We start from the raw sequence: 25,071 nt of genomic DNA, 5'->3' as shown, positions 1-25,071 counted from the left end.
ATATTGATGGAGATTCTCCTGGTGGTCTGTACTGCCTGCATCAACTACCCTGTGTGTATTCTGTATGATGCCCATATGAATTATGTTGGGCTCATTATCATGTCCTTTCTAAAGTTGACTGGACTTGTCATGCCCATCACTTCAATCTGCAAGCATCTTTGTTACACTCCCCTAGTTATAGAGGACTCATTATCATACACATTTCTTAGTTCTTTTAGCTTTTCTATCATACACGTCTCTTGGTTCTGTTGCACTCACAATCATTCTCATGTTTCAGTTGTACTAGACTCCTTATAGTGCCCCTCTCTTAGTTCACGTGGCCTCATTATTGTTCTATTTCTTAGTTCTGCTGGTCTCATTATCATGTCATCTCTTAGTTCTGCTGGTCTCATCATGCCATCTCATAGTTCTGCTGGTCTCATTATCATGTCATCTCTTAGTTCTGCTGGTCTCATCATGCCATCTCATAGTTCTGCTGGTCTCATTATCATGGCAGCTCTAAATTCTGCTGGTCTCATTATCATGCCCATCTCATAGTTCTGCTTGTCTCATTATCATTCCATCTCTTAGTTCTGCTGGTCTCATCATGCCATCTCATAGTTCTGCTGGTCTCATTATCATGCCAGCTCTAAATTCTGCTGGTCTCATTATCATGCCCATCTCATAGTTCTGCTTGTCTCATTATCATTCCATCTCTTAGTTCTGCTGGTCTCATCATGCCATCTCATAGTTCTGCTGGTCTCATTATCATGCCAGCTCTAAATTCTGCTGGTCTCATTATCATGCCCATCTCATAGTTCTGCTTGTCTCATTATCATTCCATCTCTTAGTTCTGCTGGTCTCATCATGCCATCTCATAGTTCTGCTGGTCTCATTATCATGCCAGCTCTAAATTCTGCTGGTCTCATTATCATGCCCATCTCATAGTTCTGCTTGTCTCATTATCATTCCATCTCTTAGTTCTGCTGGTCTCATCATGCCATCTCATAGTTCTGCTGGTCTCATTATCATGCCAGCTCTAAATTCTGCTGGTCTCATTATCATGCCCATCTCATAGTTCTGCTGGTCTCATTATCGTGCCAGCTCTAAATTCTGCTGGTCTCATTATCATTCCATCTCTTAGTTCTCCTGGTCTCAGTCTCATCATTTCACCCATCTCTTATTTGAGGATCTTATGTCAATGAATAATGATGATTTTTGTCTCCTGAGACATGATGTCATGTAGTCTGGTAAGTGGTTATCAACATCTAAGATGACCTTGCTGTGTGCATCTTCTGGAGACAAAAGGTTCCTCTGAAACACCTACCAACTACATGGGGTCCTGTCTCTGGAGACCATAATCTTCACATATAGAACACTATCTTCTGGGTTGTGATGCCATATAGACTGGTAGAAGTTTAATGATGTTTCTGAGGAGCAAACTGACTCCCTCTTTAGAGTTGAAGAATAATGTGAAGAAGCAAGCAGCACTCAGCTTGCTTGGCATATTCTCTGACCATGAAGATGGAGGCAGTGTGTTTCTCTGAAACATCATTAAACTTCCACCAGGCTCTGTGGTGCCACAACCCAGAAGATAGTGCTCTTAAAATCTGTTGTGGAAAGGTGGGAACTGAGTAAGATTAATTTACTCTTTTAGATCAGTCTTCATTCTTCGTAATGGCTGGTTGATTTTTAGGCACTGATTTTATGATGACATTTTATAAGCTTGGCTCTGCTCCTCAGCCATGACATGAATATTGAGAATAATAACAGCGCACATACGTTTTGATGTCATTTGATACTAATAACATGGAATATTGGAATTATGCTTTTGTGACAAAATTCAGTGTCATTGTCAGACCTTACTACCCTTCCACACTGCACTAATGTATGTAATACCAGAGACGTTTGAAGCACATGCACACAATTGTTCAAACCTGGGAGGCTATTAATTTGAATCCCACTTGAGGCATGCATGTGTTGTCATTTTGTTTTCCTTCTGGTGATGTTTGCACATCACCATTTAGCTGAACATGTAAGACTACAGTAGGATGCTGTATGAGATATTGTAGTAAGAAAATTATAGTAATTTCTGCCCATCATTTCTTGTTGTCATGATGTTTGTATTGCATTATGAAATACTTCTTTTGAAAAGATCAGGTGTATAATTCACACCCAGATGACACTGGCTTAGAATAAAGTAAAAAATGCAGGAGTGTGCAATGAATGTCACTACATCCTTCAAGGTACACTTAATCTAGGTTACCCTCTAGTCCTGTGATCATAGCTATTGTGCATGTACTCTGAAAGTAGGGTTCCCATAATATTTCTTAAAAAATGGGACATTTCCATTTTTCCCATAAAAACAGATTTATTTGGTAAAAAAGGGACATGATAAAAATCAATAATACATTATATATTAAACATTGAGAAATTTAAACATACAAAAATGAGCTCAAAATTATTAATTTAGAAACACGCCACTTAAAATTTCTTACAAAAATAAAATTTCGCATTATATAACGTACATTCAGTATACCATTCACACCTTTAATAAACAGATATTTGCTGTTAATACTGTCATTAATACTGCACTTGCGTTTTGCCAGCACTATATGGATGAAAACCAGTAAATTCTCACAGGCTCCCACGACACAAAATGGTCGACAAAGAATTCAGAGATTGATACAAATGGAACTTCTGTTATGGAAGAAAATCTAAATCCTACCAACATAAAAGAAGGACATATTGCCAACAGAAAAACTAATAATTTATGAAATTTTGTTTTGTTAATTAGCCACAAGGAATTTTAACATCGTTATAGAAATGACAATTGCAGAGAATAGCATCTGTTACTTAGCAGTTATTGGCAGAAATTAATGTTACAAAAGAGCACTTAAAAGCGAGACATTTTAAATAAATCTGGGACAGCAGGACATTAAATGAACAAACAGGACTGTCCTGGTAAAACTGGGATGAATGTTTAACAGTTCTTCTCTATTTCGGCTTAATAGCCACACGATGGACAACCACTTTTAATAACCCTTTTCTTCACACCCTCGATGATGTAGCCCCGGTTGCGTTTGTTGTTTGCCACATGTCTTAGAACCACATAAGTGCTGAGAATGGCGTGAGGGCAGGAAGAGGGAATGATGTTCAGGTTGTGAGCATGAGATTCTCTTTAGAGTTAATGGGCCTTGCTTTGAAAGGAGAGGGTTTATGGAAGAAGTCACTGGATCACACATTTCATGATGAAATGGTTGAACTTGATTTATTTGGCAGCACTACACGATTTTACAAATCAGTCACTTTAGGTCACAGATACAACTGTTCTAGTACACAACTGTACACAACACCAAATGGTTACAATGAATGCACTGAATGTTATGAATACAGTACACTGAATGTTATATGTACCCACTCATTCCAAATACTATTACTGTTACTACTATATATACACATACTGAATGTTAGACTCTGATGATTTGCCTAACGCCATCTTAAATTAGTCCTTTAAATACTCTGGGATGACATAATATTCCAGAACCTTCCACATTGGGGTCTTTCTCGAAGTTTCTTCACATTTCTACAGTTTGAGGATATTCTGGAAGTTTCTTTAATTGGGCTGGTGGGAGGAGTAAGCAATTTACATGCCCCACCAACTATCAGAGATAGTTCTAGGTAGCTCTTATCTAAACATTCCTCACCACAAATTCTTAGGATAGTTAATGCAAAGCTGAGTATAAGTCACATTTAGTACAAAAATGGTATTAAGTCCTAAGTATTAATATTTAAGAATTAGGGCAGTAGGTAATGATCGGTTACAAATGGGAACCCTATCCAAAGAGTGAGATGTGAGGTGTCATGTCTACTGTATTTTGTGGGTGTACTGAAGCACTAAAAACCATAAATCTCTTACAGTAAAAATTCTCAAGGTAGGTAAGCCACATCATGTTGAATGCCAATTTTAAAAGACAGTCTGTTTCTGAAACACCAGTTTCTACTCAACATTGATACAGCTGATAACCTAAGAGAGTTTTAATGCATTTATTCACCACAAAAGCTTCAAATTTTATATATTTCCTTTGTATTTTACAGTAGACAGAGAAAACCATCTACTATAGTAGGAATCCCAGCTAAACATGTATAGTGAACTTCCTATTATCTGGCATGCGTGGAGAATCGGCCATGCTGGCTACATGAGGAAAACTCATACAGAACTCAATTTTCCCATGTTTCAAACTCACTGTGACAATTTTTCTCTTAATTCTTTTGGGGGCACATGGTAGCATAGTTGGTTGAGGCACTATGCTACAAGCTGGGAGGTCAGGGGTTCAAGTCCCGATGAGGTGGATTTTTTCAATTTACCTAATCCTTCCAGCCGCACTATGGCCCTGGGGTTGACTCAGCCTCTAACAGAAATAAGTACCAGGAATCTTCCTGGAGGGTAAAGGGTGGCCAGTGCATGAGGCTGACAGACTTACTGCCATCTGTGAGCTGATTGGCTAGATAATGCGGGACCCTCAATATCTCATAACCCTATGGACTTCCATGGCCTGTTACAGGGAAAGCTTTACCTTTACCTTTTTTATGGCTGTCTTTTAAGGTGACAGCAGATTGATGGCAGAGAAATTTTGAATATACTATAATGCAATCACAGGCTCAATTTTCTCTGAAACATTTGCTGGTTGCATGAGAATTCTAAGTGTGTGAATACCAGATAACTGGAGGTTTACTGTAGTTGAGTTGTTTGGATTCACTTTGATTCAGAAACTGTCAGTAGACTGTACTTTAATACAGGTATGCAGCCAACCTAAGACAGTTTTCTGCTGTATTGAGCTCATGTCATTACAAATGATGAAGATTTATTCAAAACCCTTTTAATCAGTTAAAAAATAGCCATTTTATATTTCAGCTTTTGCATAAAGCCAAAAACATTTGTTACCTGAGTGCGTCTGTTGAGCCAGCAGGTGTCATAGACTCTGTCAGAATTACGTGGTCTGACAATGAAGCTTGCGAACTCATTGCAGTAAAAGTTGTAGATACCTCATTGCTGAATATCACTGTGGTCACCTTCAAAGTACTCCCCTAGGGAAGCTATACACTGATGCATAGGCCACTCTTCAAAAAATTTTGGAACTGGTTTTGTGAAATGCCCTTCAGAGCTGCCATCTCCTTATTCCTGATGTCATCAGGGTCATCAAAATTCCTTCCTTTCAGTGTTTCATTTATCTTTGGGAAGGAAAAAAGTCACTGGGGACTAGATATGTTGAATAGGGAGGGTGTTTCAGCAGTTATTTGTTTACTAGCTAAAAACACCCTCACAGACAGTGTTGTGTGAGCAGGTCCTTTGGGACCATTTTTTGACACCTTCCTCATATCAAGATCTTCAGTTAAGATTTTCCTAACTGTTTCTTTTTCCATGTTTGCTTGCTCTGCATTGCTTCTTTCTTTTTCCATGTTTGCTTGCTCTGCAATGCTCCTGACAGTCAGCCGACGATTTTCACACACAGTTTGACAAACTTTTGCAATGTTTTCTTCAGTTCTGCTTGTTGCTGGCCATCCTGATCTGTCCTCCTCAGTGACACTTTCACTTCCCTCAGAAAAACGTGTCACCCACTTGTAAGCTGTTCTTTTCTGCATAGCAGTATCCCTGTAAACTTACACTAACATCTTTCTAATTTTGCTTCCACTCTTGCCAAGTTTAACAAGAAATTTAATTCAAGCTCCAACATTCTCACAACGGCACACCAAAACACACTTACACAATAATAGACACCACTCAGAGACTGCCATAGATCAACAACAACGCAGCTGTGAAACGCTGATATGCCAGTGTCATCAAACCATACTGAGATTTCTTTCCACTGCTGCCATTGCAGGCACACAGTGACAAGTTAGCAAACTCTATTGTCAGACCATGTATATTATGTTCTTTTGCTGTTGGCTGTGAATTTCCAAATATCTCCATCATACAGTAAAACAGTAATATCACACTCATGACTTTACTTCCTTGTTACTTCACCATACACTTTCTTGGCCTTTCATGGTGGTGACTGTTCAGATATTGGTGGTCTAGGTTGTGGCACTGCAGTCTTGAAGGTGGATACCCTCATGTAGGTGGAAGAAGCTGCCTGCATCTTCATATTTGAAGTTATAGGCTTCAGTGCAGCCACCCCCAACACTGCCTGGTATCACAATCCAGGATTTTCAATTGCATAATTCTTAATAAATTGAAAGTTAAGAACAATTCTGAACAGTTTGCCAAAAAAAAATATCAATTCATTTGCTATAGATTTTGGAAAGGTGTAAATGTTGGTTCCAGGCAACCATGAATTTAGTGAAAAGATTATTTTTGCTGTCTCATGCTACTATTGCTGTCTTTTGTTTATTCCTGTACCTTCTTCGCAGAGACCACAACTTCATGTTCCACAGGGACAATATTCCATTTCTCTGTACCTCCCTGCGCTGAAATTAATTGTTCCTTGCTATACATTTATGGATCCAAACAGCTCACCTCTAACTTTTTTTGTTAGTAAGTAAATACACAGTTTTACAAAGCAACTGACATATCAAACATTCAAATCATTTAATCATTGCTCCTTCTGTTTTTATTTCCTGTCCTGGATGCTTACATATCACCTTCATTCTTTCGTCATACATTTCGAACAAAAGTTTTCCAGTTTTCTTCACTGATTTTTGCTTCATCATTGAGTCTGTTGTTGCCAAAAGTCAGATTTTACTGCATGATTTAGTTTCTGAACACTTAACTTAGTCTGCTTCCTCACTCCACATCGTACGTATTCGTTTTTTGATGTTATATCTTCATATCCTATAATTTCCGTATCAAAGTGGGTCCAAGCATAACTTTTTCCAGAAATTCAAGTTATATGCATTTCCTGCTGTTGTTTATATGAAAGTCTTATTAACTGGTGCATAGACATGCTAGAATGTTAGAATTAACAGTATCAGCAACTAACCATTTAATTTCAGTTATTATCATTGTGAAATGCTTTGCTCTATATTTGTGCTGTACTTCTTCTGTGGTACTTTAATGTATACTTTCAGCGTTGGGCATCAAATCTTAGTCTGTCTAATGGCAGGTCATCATCTGCATTGAATTTGAACAGAGAGGTTATGGTACCAACAAGGACAGCAATGGCAGGATCAGCTGTGGTGGTGGGTTTCTGGAGTGCCTTGTACAGTGTCAAGCACTAAGCATGTTGTTACTTTATTAATATTCTTACAGGACAGTTTGTGGTTGGAGTTATAAGCTTTCTGGCGCTCCCTGTGCAACTGCTCATTGATTTGATTTATGTAGCAAACATGGACAAACTGTAGCCAGCAGATAACTTTGGAACATACTTCAGTGAGAATATGGGCCCTCAGACAACTTAAAATTCCTCTTAAAGGATCAGAACTTAACAGTATTCAACAGGATGTTTGTTTCCTTCGGATGTACGCCAAGTTTGATATCACATGATCTTTGGATCCATTGTTGATTGTGATGATCTAAGTATAAAAATTCAAATTCCAGAAACAGTATTCTTAATATATATATATAACACTTTGGCTCTCTGTAGAAAATGTTGAACGTTTCTTTACATTTCATGTACTGTTTTTCATTTATTGGTATTAGATATTCAAAATGATGCAATGATTGTGTTCATTCTGTTCTTGAATGTTGGCACGATATGTCTGTGCTGTTGACATTTCGGAGAATTGTACTGTTGACAAGTACCTGTTCTCCAGTCCTGTGCCAGACCAGACCCTAATATCTCTACCCTTCCATAGGTTTGACTGACCTAGAAGATGGATGCACATTCTTCCAAAACATTGACAGCACAACCATCTTCTGCTTGATGCCAGTGCTGAAGAGCAGGATCAACAGTGTCTTTTTCAGTTGTTGTAGAAACAATGTAATCACTTAAACAAGCATTGTCTTCCAAAGATTTTGGCATCATGAGTTTGACCACTTAGTTCATTAGAAATCCCATGTATGGAACATACACAAGATAATGTATCCAAAATCACATTAAGGCTTCCATAAATTCTCTGCAGGGTATCACACTGGAAACAGAAATGTTTTTTATGACCACATGTACTCCTGTATTTACTTCATTCTCTTTGAAAGAAATATATTTTAAGTTTCCACTCAAATCTAGAACCATGTGCAGTATTGGAGTTTTGACACTGCTGTTACAAAATGTGCTCAGTATATCTATCATTCATGCTGACACAAACATGAAAATTTTTTCTTCTGATCAAAGAGAATATGATGAATTGGTATTATCACGTGTTAGTGACAAGATCGACAGTTGGGTTTATTGAACACTGTTAACTGGCAACTACAAAGTATTGTAATACTATCACTAATCTACACACTTAACAACTCACTATAACATTTGCTATGTGTTAGTCTGTTAAGAGTCTTCACTGATAATTGCTTAGTAGCAGCTCCTAGCAATATCTTCTTCACTTCCTCCATACTCACACCATTGCTGCCTGGCTACCAATTCGCAGTTCTTTGACTCTTGGCTCCAAGTCCAAGTTCAAGTCACATTGTGACTGATGGTCCATCAGTCTGTCTGTCTTGGTGTCAAGCCCCGACTGGGGCTCATGACCAGATTTTTTTTTCTTATATGAAAGTTACTGTCCTGTTCATTTGGGGCGCCCTCTCTGATGAGAGGCTGGGTCTGTCATTTGTCAGTCATAGTCTGTGTTAGTAAGTCCATTGTCAGTATTTACATATATTTACAAATTTAATCTTAATTCCTATTTCTATATACAGTATATACAAGGCTTCTGTCAATCCAGGCTCAGTACAGCAGATTTTGCCCTATTTCTACCAGTATTCGCTACCACGGCAGTCTAGTCACTTGAACGGTAGTATGCCTGACCGCTGCCAAGTTTAAGCCTCTTATACTTTCTGTGTTGGGCTTTGCCTTGTCCGATGTTGCGAACATTCTCACCTTCATGATTTTGTATGACTTCTGCTTGTTTCCTGCATAATTTTGTTATATATTCACATACATACAGAATTTTAAATGCCATGTGCAATCGCGGACCGGTGTGCGCCTTGGAAAATTGCCAATGGTGCGGAGAACCTTGTTTTGCAGGCCCTGCAATTTCACTAGATGAGTGTCTGCTGTGAATTCCCAGGCGGGACTAGCATAAGTCATTATGGATCTAATGAGAGCTTTGTGGAGGATCATTTTAATGTTAGTGCTCAATCGCTCACTTTAACTCTCAGCTCTGACTGAGTCCTCCTTATATTAACTTCGGTACTGACCACATGGAAAACACCATTTCTAACAGTTCCTCTGTTGTCCCATTGTCATGATACATGTATATTGAGCCACGGAAATGTGTTTAGTTTGCCGTTGCCTAGCAGCAGGCATTGTTTAAGTTATCGTGTCACAGTATTTTGATACCCCAGTTTCTGCAACCATACAGCACAGAGATTTCATCAAGCTAAGAGTTGCAAATCTTCCCAAACACTGATGTCATAACAGAACCAGAAACATGTCATTAATGTCCACTATGTGGTTTATATAACACTAGTGCCATCTTCTTGAACTTTATGAGCAACTTGCCCACACACGTATGGATAACTGTGGGCCATTCTGGATAACACTGAATATTTCTGCGACTTTTTGTTAGCTATGACCTCCACATGGCAAAATTGCTTCCACACATTCATTTTCACTCACTGCCATCACTCACAGCTATGAGCCGGGATAGCATAGCTGGTATAGCATCTGCCTGCAGGCTGTACAACTGAGGGGTCAGAGTTCAAGTCCTGGTAGGGTCAATAATTTCCTCCACATCATCCAGACTGGCTCTGGAGCCCACCCAGCCTCCTATCCAATGGGTACTAGGGGCTCTTTCCCCGGGTGTAAAGCAGCAGGAATATGAAGATGATCATTCAGCTCCAACTAGTGCCGAGGTCAAGAAAGTGTGGATCTATACATCCACTCCCCCATATGCCTTCGTGGCTTAATGTTTAATTAGTTAAGCACAGAGACAACTTTACCTTTACCTGCCATCACTCACAGATGTAGAAGGAGGAAGAAATGTTGCTTATGGTTCTGGGCTTACCAGATGCCTTTATGTGAATGTGACTCAAATAGAATTTTATGTCATTCAGAATCTTAATTACAGAACATCTGTGGAGCATCTCTCTTACCTAGTCACACACTATGACAGTAGTTGCAGTATAATTTTATGTCTTTATGTACTGTAGTCACATACAGAAATCTGTGCAAAATGCATATGTGACATTTCAGTTAATTCTTGTACTCTAAGCATTAATGTGAAACAGCTGTTCTCTATAAGGTGTTTTAAGACAATGATCTGCATATAATTTATTTACCACATTCATTTTAATATTTTCTTTTGAAGAGTGAAGTTTACATGTGGCCATCCTAATAATGTTACACTATCGTTCTCAAAATTCCATTTTATATTTTGCTTTCCAGTTATCTTCTCCTGTAGATGCAAACAGTTTTGAACATATGGAGCAATACTCCTGCAAGTAATTAGTTACAGTTTATGGAAGTTGCCTGATGACAAGGTTCATTCACATCTGCTGCCTATCAGTTTCAGGCTTTGCTGTAATATAAGCAGCCTGTGCCAGATATTCATTTTCAGTTTTATTAATTTCAGCTTCATTAATGCTCTAATGCAAAGGTGAAAGAGTATTGGCATGACTACTTCTGAATTTTTCATAATCCATCTAACATTGATGGATTGTAAATAATAAGGCTAATACTGATTGTGATAAATTGAGCCTACATAATAAATAGTGTAATCCATTAACCTCATTTACTTTGGGTAAGCAAATGAATATACAGAAGTAAAAGTGTTTCTTATTGTGCTTATCAGTAGGAGAGATTTTGAAATCTCAGTATGCCATTGTGTGTGTAAATGTTTCTGTTGATGTGTATTACAGTAAACATTGCTATTAATTTTGACATTGCAGGCTTGAGGGTTTCTTTTTCAGACATATTGTTTCAGGAACTGGATTTGTTTCCATCACCAGATACAAGGAGATAAATGTTTATAATCAGTTGAACCCTTCAGAAGGAGCTAGTCATTACCAGAAGTTCCAGGGTTATCTATCCCTGTCTTACAGGTCCAGTTGAGCAGGAATCTTTCTTTTCTTACATTTGTTGATGGGAACAGGTCTTGTTTTCAAAATGATGTTTTTGGAAGAACTCCAGATGATTGACTGTCTGAACTAATGATCAAGTTTAATATGCCATTAGTTTAATTATAGGTCTGTAATCATTCCCCAAGGTTCTGTATGATTTGCTGCTAGACCTGGAATATTTTGGCAATATATAAATGTTCTCATTGTGAAATGTCAATTTTCCTGCCAGGTGTGTGATTTTGTTAACATGTTTGTTTGTATGTTGCCATCCCAGTAACTCACCTATAGAAGTCAGCATGATTGCAGATATTGTCAGAAACTAATGTTTTTAGCAAGTGATTTTATTGTGGTTAGTTTGTTCATTATGTATTCACATTTTGTACACAAATTTGATACTTTGTCTTCCCTAAGGAATGAGTTTATACTCCTTGTCCTTATGTGTTACTTCTGTTTTCTGTGTAATAGTATATTGCAGTTCCTTTGATATCTCTCATGCTGTAACATCAGTATATCAGCTTTTCATAAATTACAGCAATCTGATGAGACTGCCAATGTAATTTACCACCCAGAGGACTTCAAGGGTCCTGTCCTCTTCTCCTTCAGAGCTAAGTCTTTCTTTGGGAAGAAGAAAGCATCTATCAGAGTTGAAGATGGAGAATGGTCAGACAAGTTCTCTCTGGATGTTGCTGGCAGTTCAGGTGTGGTCAACTGTACCACAGGAGGAACCACTTACCAGGTATTGCTTAGACCGGCAGTTCTTTGGTGCAAATATCTCACGTCTCAGTTTAAAAGTGACAAACATGTTCTGATGCCACATAACTTAAAATGTGACTTTGTAAATATAAAACAAATCCTCTAAAGGAAATAATTTGGATTTTAGTTTCTCATGGTTGAGAATATGACTGTCTTCTGGGATATGACGCTGTATGGTCTGGTAGAAGTATGCTAACGTTTCAGAGAAGTGCACTGCCTCCATCTTCAAGGTCAAAGTTTGCTGCTGGTTGTTTTCTTGGCTTGCTCTTTGACCATGAAAATTGAGGTAGAATGACCCTACAAAACAAAAGTGAAGTTCTACCAGACTATACAGCATCATATCTCAGAAGAAAGCACTCTTCAAGATTTGTTTCTAATTTACAAATTTAATGCGAAGGATGAGGAAAGTATGATACCTTAATTTACGGAAGATTACTAAATGGGAATGTGCTTACTGAACTCTCTTCCACATATAACGAAAGAGCCACTTAGAAATATGTCCATATGGGAAATAACTGAGCTATGTTTGGCCCTGGTGGCCACACTTTGGAATTGCTGACTTAGACTGTCATTGCAAAAATGCATTTTTAGACCTACTTGGAACCAGCTGCCATGGCCAAGGCTCATTGTCAGTGTTTCTGTCCTACAGGGCAAGGGCTGAAGTGCCAGTATCCAGTCAAATATAGGCAGCCGTTAGCTTTTTGCACAAATCTTCCATCTCTTGGTTCATAGCCATTGATATTTCTTGATATTTCTTCAGACAGTCTTCTGATACTTTCTTACTGTAACAAATATATGTGAACCACTTCATTTTCATGGGTTTCTTTTTCTAAAGTATTCATTTCCGCCTGGTTATTATACAAGTTTTAGCCACTGCTAAGTGTTGTGCCGCAATTTTGAGACTAGAAATCAAAAAAGCATTGCCTAAACATTACGAAAAGCGTTTACAGCAATCGAGCCAGAATGGCGACTCCTGGACGGGCGATTGAGGTCAAGAATGTTAGAGTCAGCAAAAGGCGCACAATCGCTCCACTTTATAAGTGACGTTTGTAAACACCTGGAGACCGCGAAATTACAAAATGCAAAGAGGGCGGCACCGCATTTTTTCCGCAACAAGTCGGATTTAGCCAATTAGAATATACCGCTTTAGAAATTGAGGACGAAAGGAGGAGTTAACCTCCCTCTTTCGCCAAGTGCAGTGCCAGCAAAATTAGTGTATAAAAATGAAAAAAAAAAACTCAAGGGGATCTGATCTAAACGTAATAACGAGTTGCTAGCCGGAGGCTCTATCCGACATGGGTGCCACGAGATGGTGGATGGTGACATTTATCTGCGTCTCTATTGCAAGTAAGTCTCTTTGCTCATATTAGCCATGTTATTAAAAAAATTCAGTGTTGTTGTGTGATCTCAAAGTACAGTCTCCAGTGTACCCCAGCGAGCACCAGGGTAGAATAGGGTAGAAATTGTGTAGAGAGTGACAGACAATGGAGGGAAGCAACAGTCTCGCGGCATCACCCCCGAGAGGGAAATTAGAGAGAGAATAATGAAACGGCGTTATGTAAACTGGCCGAAGGCGGCCCTTTTTATTGTAAATANAATGATCCAAATATATAATACTTCATGTATAGAGTGTATCACCAAATATGATTAGGATGAACAAGTCAAGGAGGATGAGATGGGCAGGGAATGTGGTACATATGGGGGAGAAGACGAATCCATATGTTCGGTGGGAAAGCCAGAAGGAAAGAGACCATTAGAAAGACCTAGATGTAAGTGGTAGGATAATATTAAAATAGGTTTTAGAGAAATAGGATGGGATGTTATGGACTGGATTGTTCTGGCTCAGGATAGGGAGCAGTGTAGGACTCTTGTGCACATGGTAATAAACTTTCAAGTCCAAAACAGTATTGGGAAATTCTTGAGTACCTGAGCAACTGGCAACTTCTCAAGAAGGACTCAAGTTCATGGAGTGAGTGAGTTAGTAAGTGAGTGACTCAATCAGTCATTGTGTTCTGAAGTGTTGTGTGTGTGACTAGTTGGCCGAATTTGTTATTTGCTGTTACATAATTAATGACAGATGTCCCAGTTGTGCTCCAAGTAAATTTATGAATGTCCTTCTTTCTGGAAAACGTAATTGTCACTCTCAAATCAAAGATCTGAATTGCTGACAATTTTCATGTATTTTATGTATCATACTTTATACATTATGCCCCATTTTATTGTATCCATAAGAGACAACTGACAGAATAATTATATTTTGATGTCATGTTTGAAATCATACTTACAGCGTGTTTTTGTTCTCTGTGCATTTTACTGAGTGGCCCAATAATTATTTCATTCACAGATCATAACTAATATATCAGACTTCCTATTATGTGGCACTCAGAGAGAGAGAGAGAGAGAGAGAGAGATTTCAGTTCAAATTAAATTCTTGCCTGCAGTGAAGAAAAGTCTGCTGCAAATTACTGTTTTAAGCAGTACTAGGCCTCTTAGCTGGCAAGCTTGAGATGCAAGACAAGGCAGATTTCAGGTCCCAGGACTAACATGCACATAAAATATAAGATAAAGTATGAAAATTGAAACTGAAATTATTTTCATTGCTTATCAGATCATTGTCCTTAATTCCATTTCCAAATTGAAACCTTTTTGAGCCATATTCATACGTGAACTCTCATTCAAAATGATTCAGCATCTGACCTTGTCTTTGATTAAAGAGAGGAGTAAATAACTATAGTTATTATGGAGAAGTGAGTGTACTCACAAAAGGGTAGGTTTGAACCAAAGGGTGCTACATGCCATTCAGTCAAAGCAGCCAGTCTGTGAACTACTCAGTCATTGCTGCCAACCCACTAGTTTAAAGAATATCTGGATGTCTGACATCTTTGGCTTTTTGAATAAAATACAAGATCCAGTACCTGAAGTGTGATACATAACTCTAACAATGACAGAACTTGAGCGCTGTTTCATATGTACCTTTGCAGGTTGGCGTACACATTCAGCTGACACATTCAACACTGACAAAGCAGGTTATCTTCATGCCATACTATGTGTTGGTGAATAATGCCAGTTACGTCGTAGAATGTCAAGAAGCAGATCGACCTGCTGATCCTTGGATTAAGGTAGACTGTTGCTGAATGGCAGATATTCCAAATCATCTGTACCATTGATAAACATAGTAACCCATGGACAGTAAGTTTTGAAGCTTTCACAGCAAGTGAATGTGCCGAAATCTTCTCAGGTGATCAGCCATGTCAAAGGTGAAGATAAAGCTATCCCTGTAACAGGTTGTGGAGGCCCATAGGGTTGTGAGAGGTTGAGGCTTTGACAGGCTTTTCTAGACAGTCAGCTCACAGATATGGGTGAAGGTGTCATCCTCACAGACTGGCTGCCCTTTAACCCCAGGAAGATTCCTGGTACTCATTTCTGTCAGAGGCTGAGTCAAGCCCAGGGCCATAGTGAGGCTGGAAGGATTGGGTCAGTTTAAGAAATCCAGTGGCCTCATTGGGAATCAAAACCACGACCTTTCGGCTTGCAGCATAGTGCCTCAACCCACTACAGTACCGCGTGCCCCAGCAATGTCCTAGTTGAACTAAAAGCCAGAGGTTCATAGATATCCTCAGTCTCCATCATCAGGGTTGATGGAGATAGAGGAGGTCCCTAAAACTGTGGTTTTTATTTCAACTTTGACACAGTTGATCCCCTGAGATGATGGTAGCAATATTGTTTTTCATCACAGGAGGGAAATGAATTCATGAGAAAAAAACAGCCCTTTATAGAGCCTCTGCAGATGGGACATGGTAATTGCTAAATTAGCCATACTTTTTCTGAGGGCTCTTGTAAAATGGGATGTTTTAATTTTCTTCACAAATATAAATAATTATCTTATCTTTAGACAGAAACTTCTTCTTCCTTTCCTTGAGGGGAGGGATAAGAGGTTTTTACAACCTACTGAAGGGGCTTTGTCTTCTGTCCATGTTTTTATGGTTACTTCTGTTATAAGTCAGTTGACATGTCCAAATCTCCTGCTCCTGACTATGATAGTTCTTGCCCAGAGAAGAACAGTTTTTTTTCTTCACAGTTCCACAATTTGCAAGTGGCTGTTGGAGAGAAATTTCTAGTTTCCTTGAAGGAGTGGATAAGAAGGTTGTACAGCCTGCTCAAGGGGACTTTGCCCTCTATCCCTGTTGTTAGGGTGGAACTGGATTTACAGATATGTTGCTTCTCTCTTATAAGCTAGTCCATGTGTCAAAATTTCTGGGCCAAGTTGCTGGTACTGTTGATCACGATAGATCTTGCCCAGAAAAGGGCTGTTTTTTCTAGCATACATTCCTTATTTTGAAGAAATAAATGGAGGCTTATGACATTGCCTTGCTACCTGTGTGTCTGTGTATCCTGCCCAGTCATTGCTAGGCAATTACTTGATACACACTTTCACACAGCATGAATACACACACAACAGTGGAAGAACTGTTGGACAGAGTGTTTTCTGTGCGGCCCATGTTGTGTTAAATACTCAGTATACAGTTAAAGGAAGGTAAGTGATTAGTTCTACACAGAACTTCTTGTGTTTTCATAATTCCATCTGCCTTGTGGAAGAAAAAAGAAACGATATTATGGCCCTGAAAAGTCCATTTTCCTGTTCGCCATTCTTCTTGGCCTTGCCTCTTCCCCCCTCCCACCCATCTGAGTCATCTGCTCATATAACCCAACTGATCCCTTGCCCTACATACTTCAACCATGAAGATGGAGGCAGCCTGTACCTTTGAAGCAGTGGTATCCATTTAGAAGGGTGCATGGTGTCACAATCCAGAAGACCACAATCTGAATAGTTAAACCTTCTGAATACTCTTTATTACCTTCCATATTGTGTTGTCCTGGTACAGGTGAAACCAGGAGAATGCAGTCCTCTGTGGCCACGTAGCAAAGATCAGAAAAAGGAGATGCGTGTGAAGATACAAGGCACCTCTGAGATGTCTGCTCCCTTTGCCTATTCTACAGTCCACACAACAATGCTAAAACTTTACAACAAGGTAGTAACTTTGCCAGTTAATAGTATTTATTTGTTTCTTTGGAAGCATTCAGCAATATAAACAAAAAGATACACTGTCGGAATAATTGCACTAAAATTCATGTATATGAAAGAGAAAAGGCTTTCATTGAAGGAGCGATTGTACTTCATACAACCAAAATTCTTTTGTGTGTGTGCACGTTCATGTATGTTGGAGGTGGGGTGGGGGGCACATACATTTGTGTGGGGTGCCGTGGGGTGCCAGCCTGCATTATGATGGATTTACTAGTGTGCATTGTGGTGGTTTCCTATATTTTTCCCTGTATAGTTGAATGCGTTTAAAATATGTTGAAATATACTGAATTTATGCAATATAAAAACATGTATTGCTTATTCATATGTTATTGTAACTGACTTTAAGTCATACTAGCACTCATAAGTTTGCTTGTTAATAATTTAGGTGTTAAATTATGCATAGAGTTACTCCTCATTTTATTTAAGTTTGAAAAAGCTATCAACTAATTAATCTCATCTTAATACATAGTGCTCACTTTATTGTGAATTGCATGCTGTCTGACTGAGAGGGGCAGGGAAAGGGGGACTAGGATATTGTATGGGTGGCAGAGGAGAAATATGAGGGAAGAAGAAAAAATATGGGCTAGGTGATATTCAGTTTATATGATTTCACAGTGCAGTACAACACAGTACAGTACAGTTGTAGAACATACCTAGCATGTGAGAGTCTTGAATTTTCAAATTTCAGTCCAGAAATGGAAAATCTTAATTTTCTTGTTAATTTTCCAATCTCAGACTTTGAGACATTTCATATGACTGCTTTTGCTTTTCTCACTAGCGTGCAAACTGCCCAGTCCGTCAAATCATAATAGTTGGCAGCACTAGCTTTACTCAGCTTGTCAACAAATTGTGTCTCTCTCCATTCTTTTTGCCCATGATGAAAATTATTATGGCCGAAGAATTGGATTTCTTTAATAGCTATTTATGAAAGTATTTCATTTAAGAAATATGATATCAGAAGGGAAAAATACTACACTTTAGTGCAGTGTAAATGATGGTTAGTGTTATAAATTGTAAAGGTAAAAAGATAAAGTTGCCCCTGTGCTTAACTAATTAAGCACTGTGCCATGAAGGCTTACAGGGGAATGGATGTATAGATCCACATTTTCTTGACCTCGGCACTAGCTAGAGGTTAGTGGTCAGCTTCACGCTCCAACTGCTTAACCCCAGAGGGAAAGAGCCCCCAGTACTCATTGGATAGGATGTTGGATGGATGCTAGAGTTGGTCTGGACGATGTGGAGAAGAGAAAATTCTTGACCCTACCAGGACTTGAACTCCAACCCCTCGGTTGTTCAACCTGTAGCCAGTCGCTATACTGACTAAGCTACCCCAGCTCCCTAGTGTTATAAATTATGGTTACATAAAATTCTGACTCGTTTCTTGAAATTTTTTCTAACTTGTCTTGCTGTTAAAAAACTGAAAACTGAAAAAAATCATGCCCACACATGCTCAAAATATACCTGATGATGTTGAGACGCATATTTTACCAGTTGTAGTTTTGTGAATTTGCCATTTTGTATATCATGTGATCTGCTGTAATATACAGAATCTGTATTCCATATCAGATAAAGCAAATTGTCTCTGTTCTGGCTCTTAATGTGGCCCCTTTTCAGAACAAGGTGTTCATTTTGTAATATTCCATATTTTTGTTTCTCATGCACACTATGTCTGTTTCTTTCATCATCATCATTAATTTTGCTCTTCTGTAATGACTATAGCAGACCCAACTTCTTGTTTCCAGTATGGAGGCGTAAATGTTGATGTGCAGATGACAGAAGGAGCTGTGTATGTAACATTCTCACCATACAGCCCTGGGATGGCTCCAGCACTTATGCTCAACCATACCAGTGATGCTCTTAGTTTGTGGGAAAAGGATTCAAATACCATCATGTATGTGTGGTTCCTTCTTTTTTCTTCCATTCCTGCTTTCACTCCTCCCTCCCTCCCTCCCTCCCAACCCCATTTCATTCTTTTTTGTACATATTTAATGACAACTGTGCATGAAGGCCTTCATGCATTTCTGCAAGTATATCAGTAAATATTAACTGGAGATAAACGTTCTGAACAAATGTTTTAAATAAAAATGAAATGTGCCTTTTTATATCCAGTACATTTGCCCCATAAGTCACAAACAGAAGGAGTGTTACAAGTACATCTTCAAAATTTCATGTTAAACAATCCCTCATGGCCTTCATTAAACACTGTGATTCAAAAGAAGTCTTTATTTGTTTTAGACTGCATTTAAATCAGATTTGTTTTATTCTTTCAATGTAGAGCTCTATAACATTACATCCTCAACACATATATTAAATAATTTATATGTGTGACCATCTGTGCATGAGGTACAAAGAACATATATGAACATGTATTTTAGTATCTCCAATTGTATTCACAATTTTTTAGACTAGACTGAACCAAAAGAGGTCTGAATAAATAAGACTTCAGCCTAGGCCAGGCAATGTGTGTGTTTCTGCTGCACTAGCAAAAGGTGTAATTGTCTTACAGAAGGAGAATATGAAATAGTTTTTTGCAAATAGTTCAGAAATATTTGTTTTTGCCATTTATTAATGTGCGTTCTATATATATTGAAAACCAAATTTCACTTAAATGTTCGTGTAATAATGTTGCTGCTTCTGTGCTGTTTTATGGGGTATAACAAAATAGTTTTTAAAAAGATGGTTGCTTCATTGGTTGATTTCTAATGCGACATTCTGGCAATTAAGTCATTTGTACTTTTAACCTCAATTGGTTGGCATATTTGTAAGTCATTTTCTATTCAGACACCACTTGAGTGAGTTAGGTTTTCCATTTGTCCAGCATACTGCATTTGNTTTTTCTTCTACCCTGAAGATGGAGGCGATACGTTCCTCCGAAACGTCGGTTAACACCACATATACACGGTGCCAAATCCCAGAAGACTGCTTTCTTCATAGTCACCGCCGTGAAAGCCTCAAATCTTACATACTGCATTTGGTTTGGGTATTTTCAATTTGGTCCCACCCTTGTCCACCAGAGGACTCTTCAGTTGTACAACTGCAGTGGCATCTAAGAGTCAAGTACGGAGTTTTTTGGACGACCAAAAATGGCGTCTAAATTCGCCTTCGCTCATAGCTTACCACAAGTGAAAAGTTCCTTTACATGACATAAATGTATGTGAAACCCCCACCTTTACTTCCCCTACAATACTGTTCTGTCAGAAGCTGCGTTCTGTGCTTGAAGCTGTTATTTTCATGTGTTACAGAACATTAAAGCCCCATGAGCTACTCCTGTATGCTTGGGAGAATCCCACTGGGTCTCACTGCATTGTGTGGAATGCTGGGAAGAAGAAGGAGATCACAGATGAACTACGGAAGGTGAATAGATTTAGTCTCTTAGTCTCTCATTCAGAGACAAGTTTGGATTTTGACTGCATACTTCAATGCTTTCAATTCATTTGTTTCTCCTTGTGAGTATGACAGTATCTCAACTATATAGCATCAAATGGAAGGATGATTGATGAATAATGAATTGAAAAGGATGTACAAGGAAGCAATTGTATCCTAATCAAGGTACTATCCTGGCATTTGTCTGGAGGGACTAAGGAAATCACAGAAAACCTCAGTCAGGATAGCAGTTCTGGCCAGTATTTGAACTGAGTACCTCTGAATGGGAGTCTAGATCACTTCTGTTAGACAGTCCTGTTTGACAACAATTCATGTTGTTGCTTTACATGTTATGAAGACTTTCTAGAAACATGTATAGATCCAGATTTGTTAGAAATATTACTTAACTAGCAAATTGCCCATTGAAGATTCACCAGAAGGTCTCTGTTTATTATATACTGTATTTCTATTCCTTATCTTGTACTCTTAACTTGGGGATGGCACATTTGTCTGATATTATCATAAACATCTATCAGACTACAGAGTTTATCATCCCAGAAGACAGTAATCTTTATAGTCACTGCCACTGGGACCTTAGATCTCATGAGTAAATGTTGTATCTTGCGTTGAACTTGGTGGAATGACTATAAATTGTGTACAAAGGGGCATTATAGAAAATTGTTATATAAAAGTAGTGTTACCATTTTCATTCTCACTGGAGTAACTTTTCATTTGGTCAACATGAATATAATATTTTTAACAGTGTTCTAGTAAAGAAGTAATATTATTGTATGGGATGAAATGGTAGGAGGTTGGCGGAAACTGCACAATGAGGAGCTTCATAAGTTGTACTTTCACTTTATTTTAAATTCCATAGATCCTTTCAGGTCATGCATACCATAGAATATAGAACATGTCAAAATACATAAAAACAATGGACCCATCAACATGCAATACAGTCACAATACAAAATTTGTACATAAAATATTCAGATATGATCAAATTTATGCAGATATATGATTATCATTGTCACAATCATAAATTAATACAAAGGACATATTCATAATATAGAAGTTTGATGCAATTATCTCCATCACATAACTACAAATACTTAATTTAACAGTCCAAATATAATACATTTCATCAGGGTTTAAAAATTAGAATATATAATAAAAATTCAGTATATACAATCAGTCATTTCATAGTAAAAACCTTCAAATTTGAAAACTATTAATTAACATATTCCTCTACAGGATAAAAGGAAATGAGCTGTAACTAAACCATTAACGACCATCTTAATTGTTTACTGTCATGTGTTATTTAAAACAGATGGTCTATCACAGGGGTCGGGGAACTATTTTGCTTATTACCCCAAAATATATTTATTTACGCTGACGTTACCCCCTTGATTTGAAAGAGAGAAAATCATAGATTATTGAAATTCAAAAGGTTTATTAAATCTCCATGATTTATTTTATCCGTCTTCTAGTGCATACATTCATCTATCCCCTCTTCTCACTCTCACTACATGTTTCGGCACAAATGTGCCATCTTCAGGTGCTGATCCAATCCACGACAAACTAGTTCATTGCATGCCTTGTCTATACATACTAAAATAACTAAAATATATATTTATCATATATACTGATAAATGTTAAGTGTTAAAATATTAAAATTGTACAGCATATTTCATTCTTACGTCGTTTTTCATTACGCGAGTCACGTCTATACTGTGAATATGACGTCATAATTTCCAATTTCTTGAAAATATCCCTGCAAGAATCTCTACGTTTAGTGTTCGTTACGATTCTAATAATTTTCTTTTGCAAGATAAACACTTTCCTGGCATGAGAGAAGCCACCCAAGAAGATTATACCATAACTCAAAATGGAGTGTACATAAGCAAAGTAGATTAGCCTTAACATTGCAAATGATAGAATATGTTTTATATTTCACAATGCATAGCACGCAGAGGATAATCTACTGATCACTAGGTCAATATGCTGTTTCCAAGATAATACATCATCAATAATGAAACCAAGGAACTTAATTTCTGTTACACTGGAGATACTTTCCTGATCATAATTAATTTGTGTCATTGTGTTACAACAATTCATGGGCCGAAACTCTAAATATTGAGTTTTATTGAAATTTAAGATAAGTAAATTAACATTAAACCAAGTGTTTATGTCTTTAAAGGTTTGATTAAGATTTGTTTCAAAGTTTACATTATTAGTATCAGTAATTATGATACTGGTGTCATCAGCATATAGAGCCTTGTTATTATCCTTATTTATTATTTTAGGTAAATCATTTATATAAAATAAGAAAAACAGGGGCCAGGAATTGAGCCCTGTGGAACTCCACATTTCACTATTTCCCACTTAGATGTATTGTTACTATCCATTATATGACCCAAAACAACTCTCTGATGTCTACCAGTTAGATAAGATTTAATTAGTGTTTTAAATATACCTTCTATTCCAAAGAATTCCAGTTTAACCAACAAAATTTTGTGATTTACACAATCAAAAACCTTTTGCAGGTCACATAAAATACCTCCCACATTTTGCTTATTATTCATGGCTGCGAGAATACTATTAATCAATGAAAATGTCGCCGTCTCAGTTGAAAGATGTGTCCATATTGTTCCTGAGCCAAGATACTGTTAGCTTCAATATGAGTGATAAATCTCAAATAAATAACTTTTTCAATAATTTTTGAAAAGGAAGTCAACAACGAAATGGGCCTGTAGGTAGAGATTTCTTGTATTTTATCTTTTTTAAAGCAAGGTTTAACTATGGCAAATTTTAATCGATCTGGAAATACACCAGCACCCAGGATCACATTGCAAATATCTGTTAATGGTGAGATTATAAATGGAGCACTGTTTGCCAGATGTAATTAGAACAATCAAATCAAAAGAGAATGAGATAGTCAGTGTATGTAGCACACATGGTAGAGAAGAGAAATGCATATAGAATTTTGCTGGAAAAGCCAGAAGGAATGAGACCACTGGGAAGACCTAGATATAGGTGGGAGGGTAATATTAAAATTGATCTTAGAGAAATTGGATGGGGTGGTATGGACTGGATTGAACTGGCTTATAGGGACGAGTGCAGTGCTCTTCTGAACATAATAATGAACCTTCAGGTTTCATAAAATGTCAGGAAATTATCAAGTAGTTGAGTGACTAGTGGTATCTCAAGAAGGATTCAGCTCCATTGAATAGGTAATTAGAGGTGTGAAGTTCTCACAAAACTGCAGTCTTCTGGGGTGTGTCACTTTGTAATCTGCTGGTACACAAACAAATACAAACTCTGTGGTTTTAGTCCGAGCAAGCAAACTGTACCGACCACGTGACCACTGCTTGTCAACGAAATTGTACACAGCAGAGGTAAAATCGTTTGTATATTGATAACACTCATGGAAACTCAAACATTTCTTCTTTATTGTATGATTCTTCATGATAAATCAGAAATTATGCTGTATGACCAGATGTCAAACAATGATTTGAGAATAAACCTTTCTTAGGTCCAAACAGAATAGGTTTGCTTTAGTTACCTGTTCCCCTGAAGCCAGAACTAGAACCAATTTCCAAAACTTAATGGTTTCACTAAACTGAGATGGTGAAGAAAACCCAAAATATATGTCACACCATTGTCAGAAAGTTATAAATTTGGCATTATCATGTTTCATCCTGTTTACAAGAAAACAGGACCGCTTTCTTTCTGTACTGTCCATCTAGCTTGTGTGTACTTTCCATGTTACCAGCATATGATTAAAGCAATTCCTGGTTATTCTGTGCAGGATGGTATAGGAGAGTTCGAACCAAATGAAGATCGCCAGGTGTGGTGGGTTTCTTTTTTGGATGGAATGCAGAGAGTATTACTCTTTACTCCAGACATGAACATAGCTCGTGATGCTCAGTCTGCTGGTGAGCTTGAGCCTCTTGACAAGGAAATTACAGTCTCAATACATGGTCTTGGTCTCTCACTTGTCAATAATCTGACCCGTGTTGAGGTTATGTACTTAGGCATTGCCAGGTAAGAACTGAAGTATAGGTGAAATTTTGTATGTATTGTAAATTTTTAAAGTTGTAAGATTCTCTTAACACAGTGAACATCAAAGCATAGCCATGTCATCACATGGAAATGTTCTGGGTACTTTTGCTTGTGTTTAAATACTAATATAATTTTGTAATGTTTAATAAAGTGGAGCTTAATCATAGGTCATCATTTATAAAACTACCAGTGCCATTGTTGCATATTTTAAATATGCCCCATCAGAAGATAAAAGTGGTCTCATTAAGGACAGCTTATATATAGAATTATAAAATATGTATAGTAAATCAGGATAAATGATTATAAAAAATATCATCCAAGCAACACTGGATGGCTCTCCTCCTCCTCTGTCTTCATCCTCATCTTTGTCTTGGAGTAAATCTAGGCCAGGAGAGTTGCCAGAAGTTTATAAAATACATGTAACAGGTGGTTTCAGAGGTAAAAACCAACATTGATTTTTTTGTAATGGCACAATGTTACTTTAATTTACAATTGTTGGAGGTTTTTTTCTTTTTCCCTCATCCTTTGAAATATCTTTTGAAGGTGGCTTTTATCACATTGTTTTTTCCAGTTATTCAGTATAAAGGCTATCTCTTATGAATATTGTTTCAGATCTCGCCTCCAGTTGGTACAGAGAACATCAAGAGTTGGTTCTGAAAGAAATTAATTCTCTG

The 25,071-nt window shown here is 37.7% G+C and overlaps 1 protein-coding gene across 1 annotated transcript in view; it reads left to right on the top strand.

The window, feature by feature from the left end:
- LOC111871223 (vacuolar protein sorting-associated protein 13) overlaps window positions 1–25,071 on the top strand; it is a gene marked incomplete in the record, with an annotated part of 172,647 nt that overhangs the window by 116,128 nt on the left and 31,448 nt on the right. The window contains 7 exon segments of the mRNA XM_023864160.2: window positions 7,048–7,158; window positions 11,667–11,870; window positions 14,869–15,006; window positions 16,771–16,917; window positions 18,713–18,861; window positions 20,213–20,324; window positions 24,144–24,379. Coding sequence (XP_023719928.2) covers window positions 7,048–7,158; window positions 11,667–11,870; window positions 14,869–15,006; window positions 16,771–16,917; window positions 18,713–18,861; window positions 20,213–20,324; window positions 24,144–24,379 — 1,097 coding nt within the window.

This window comes from Cryptotermes secundus, unplaced genomic scaffold (assembly GCF_002891405.2).
Source record: "Cryptotermes secundus unplaced genomic scaffold, Csec_1.0 scaffold649, whole genome shotgun sequence".
NCBI classification, from domain to species: domain Eukaryota; kingdom Metazoa; phylum Arthropoda; class Insecta; order Blattodea; family Kalotermitidae; genus Cryptotermes; species Cryptotermes secundus.
This window is presented reverse-complemented; position numbering and strand designations above follow the sequence as displayed.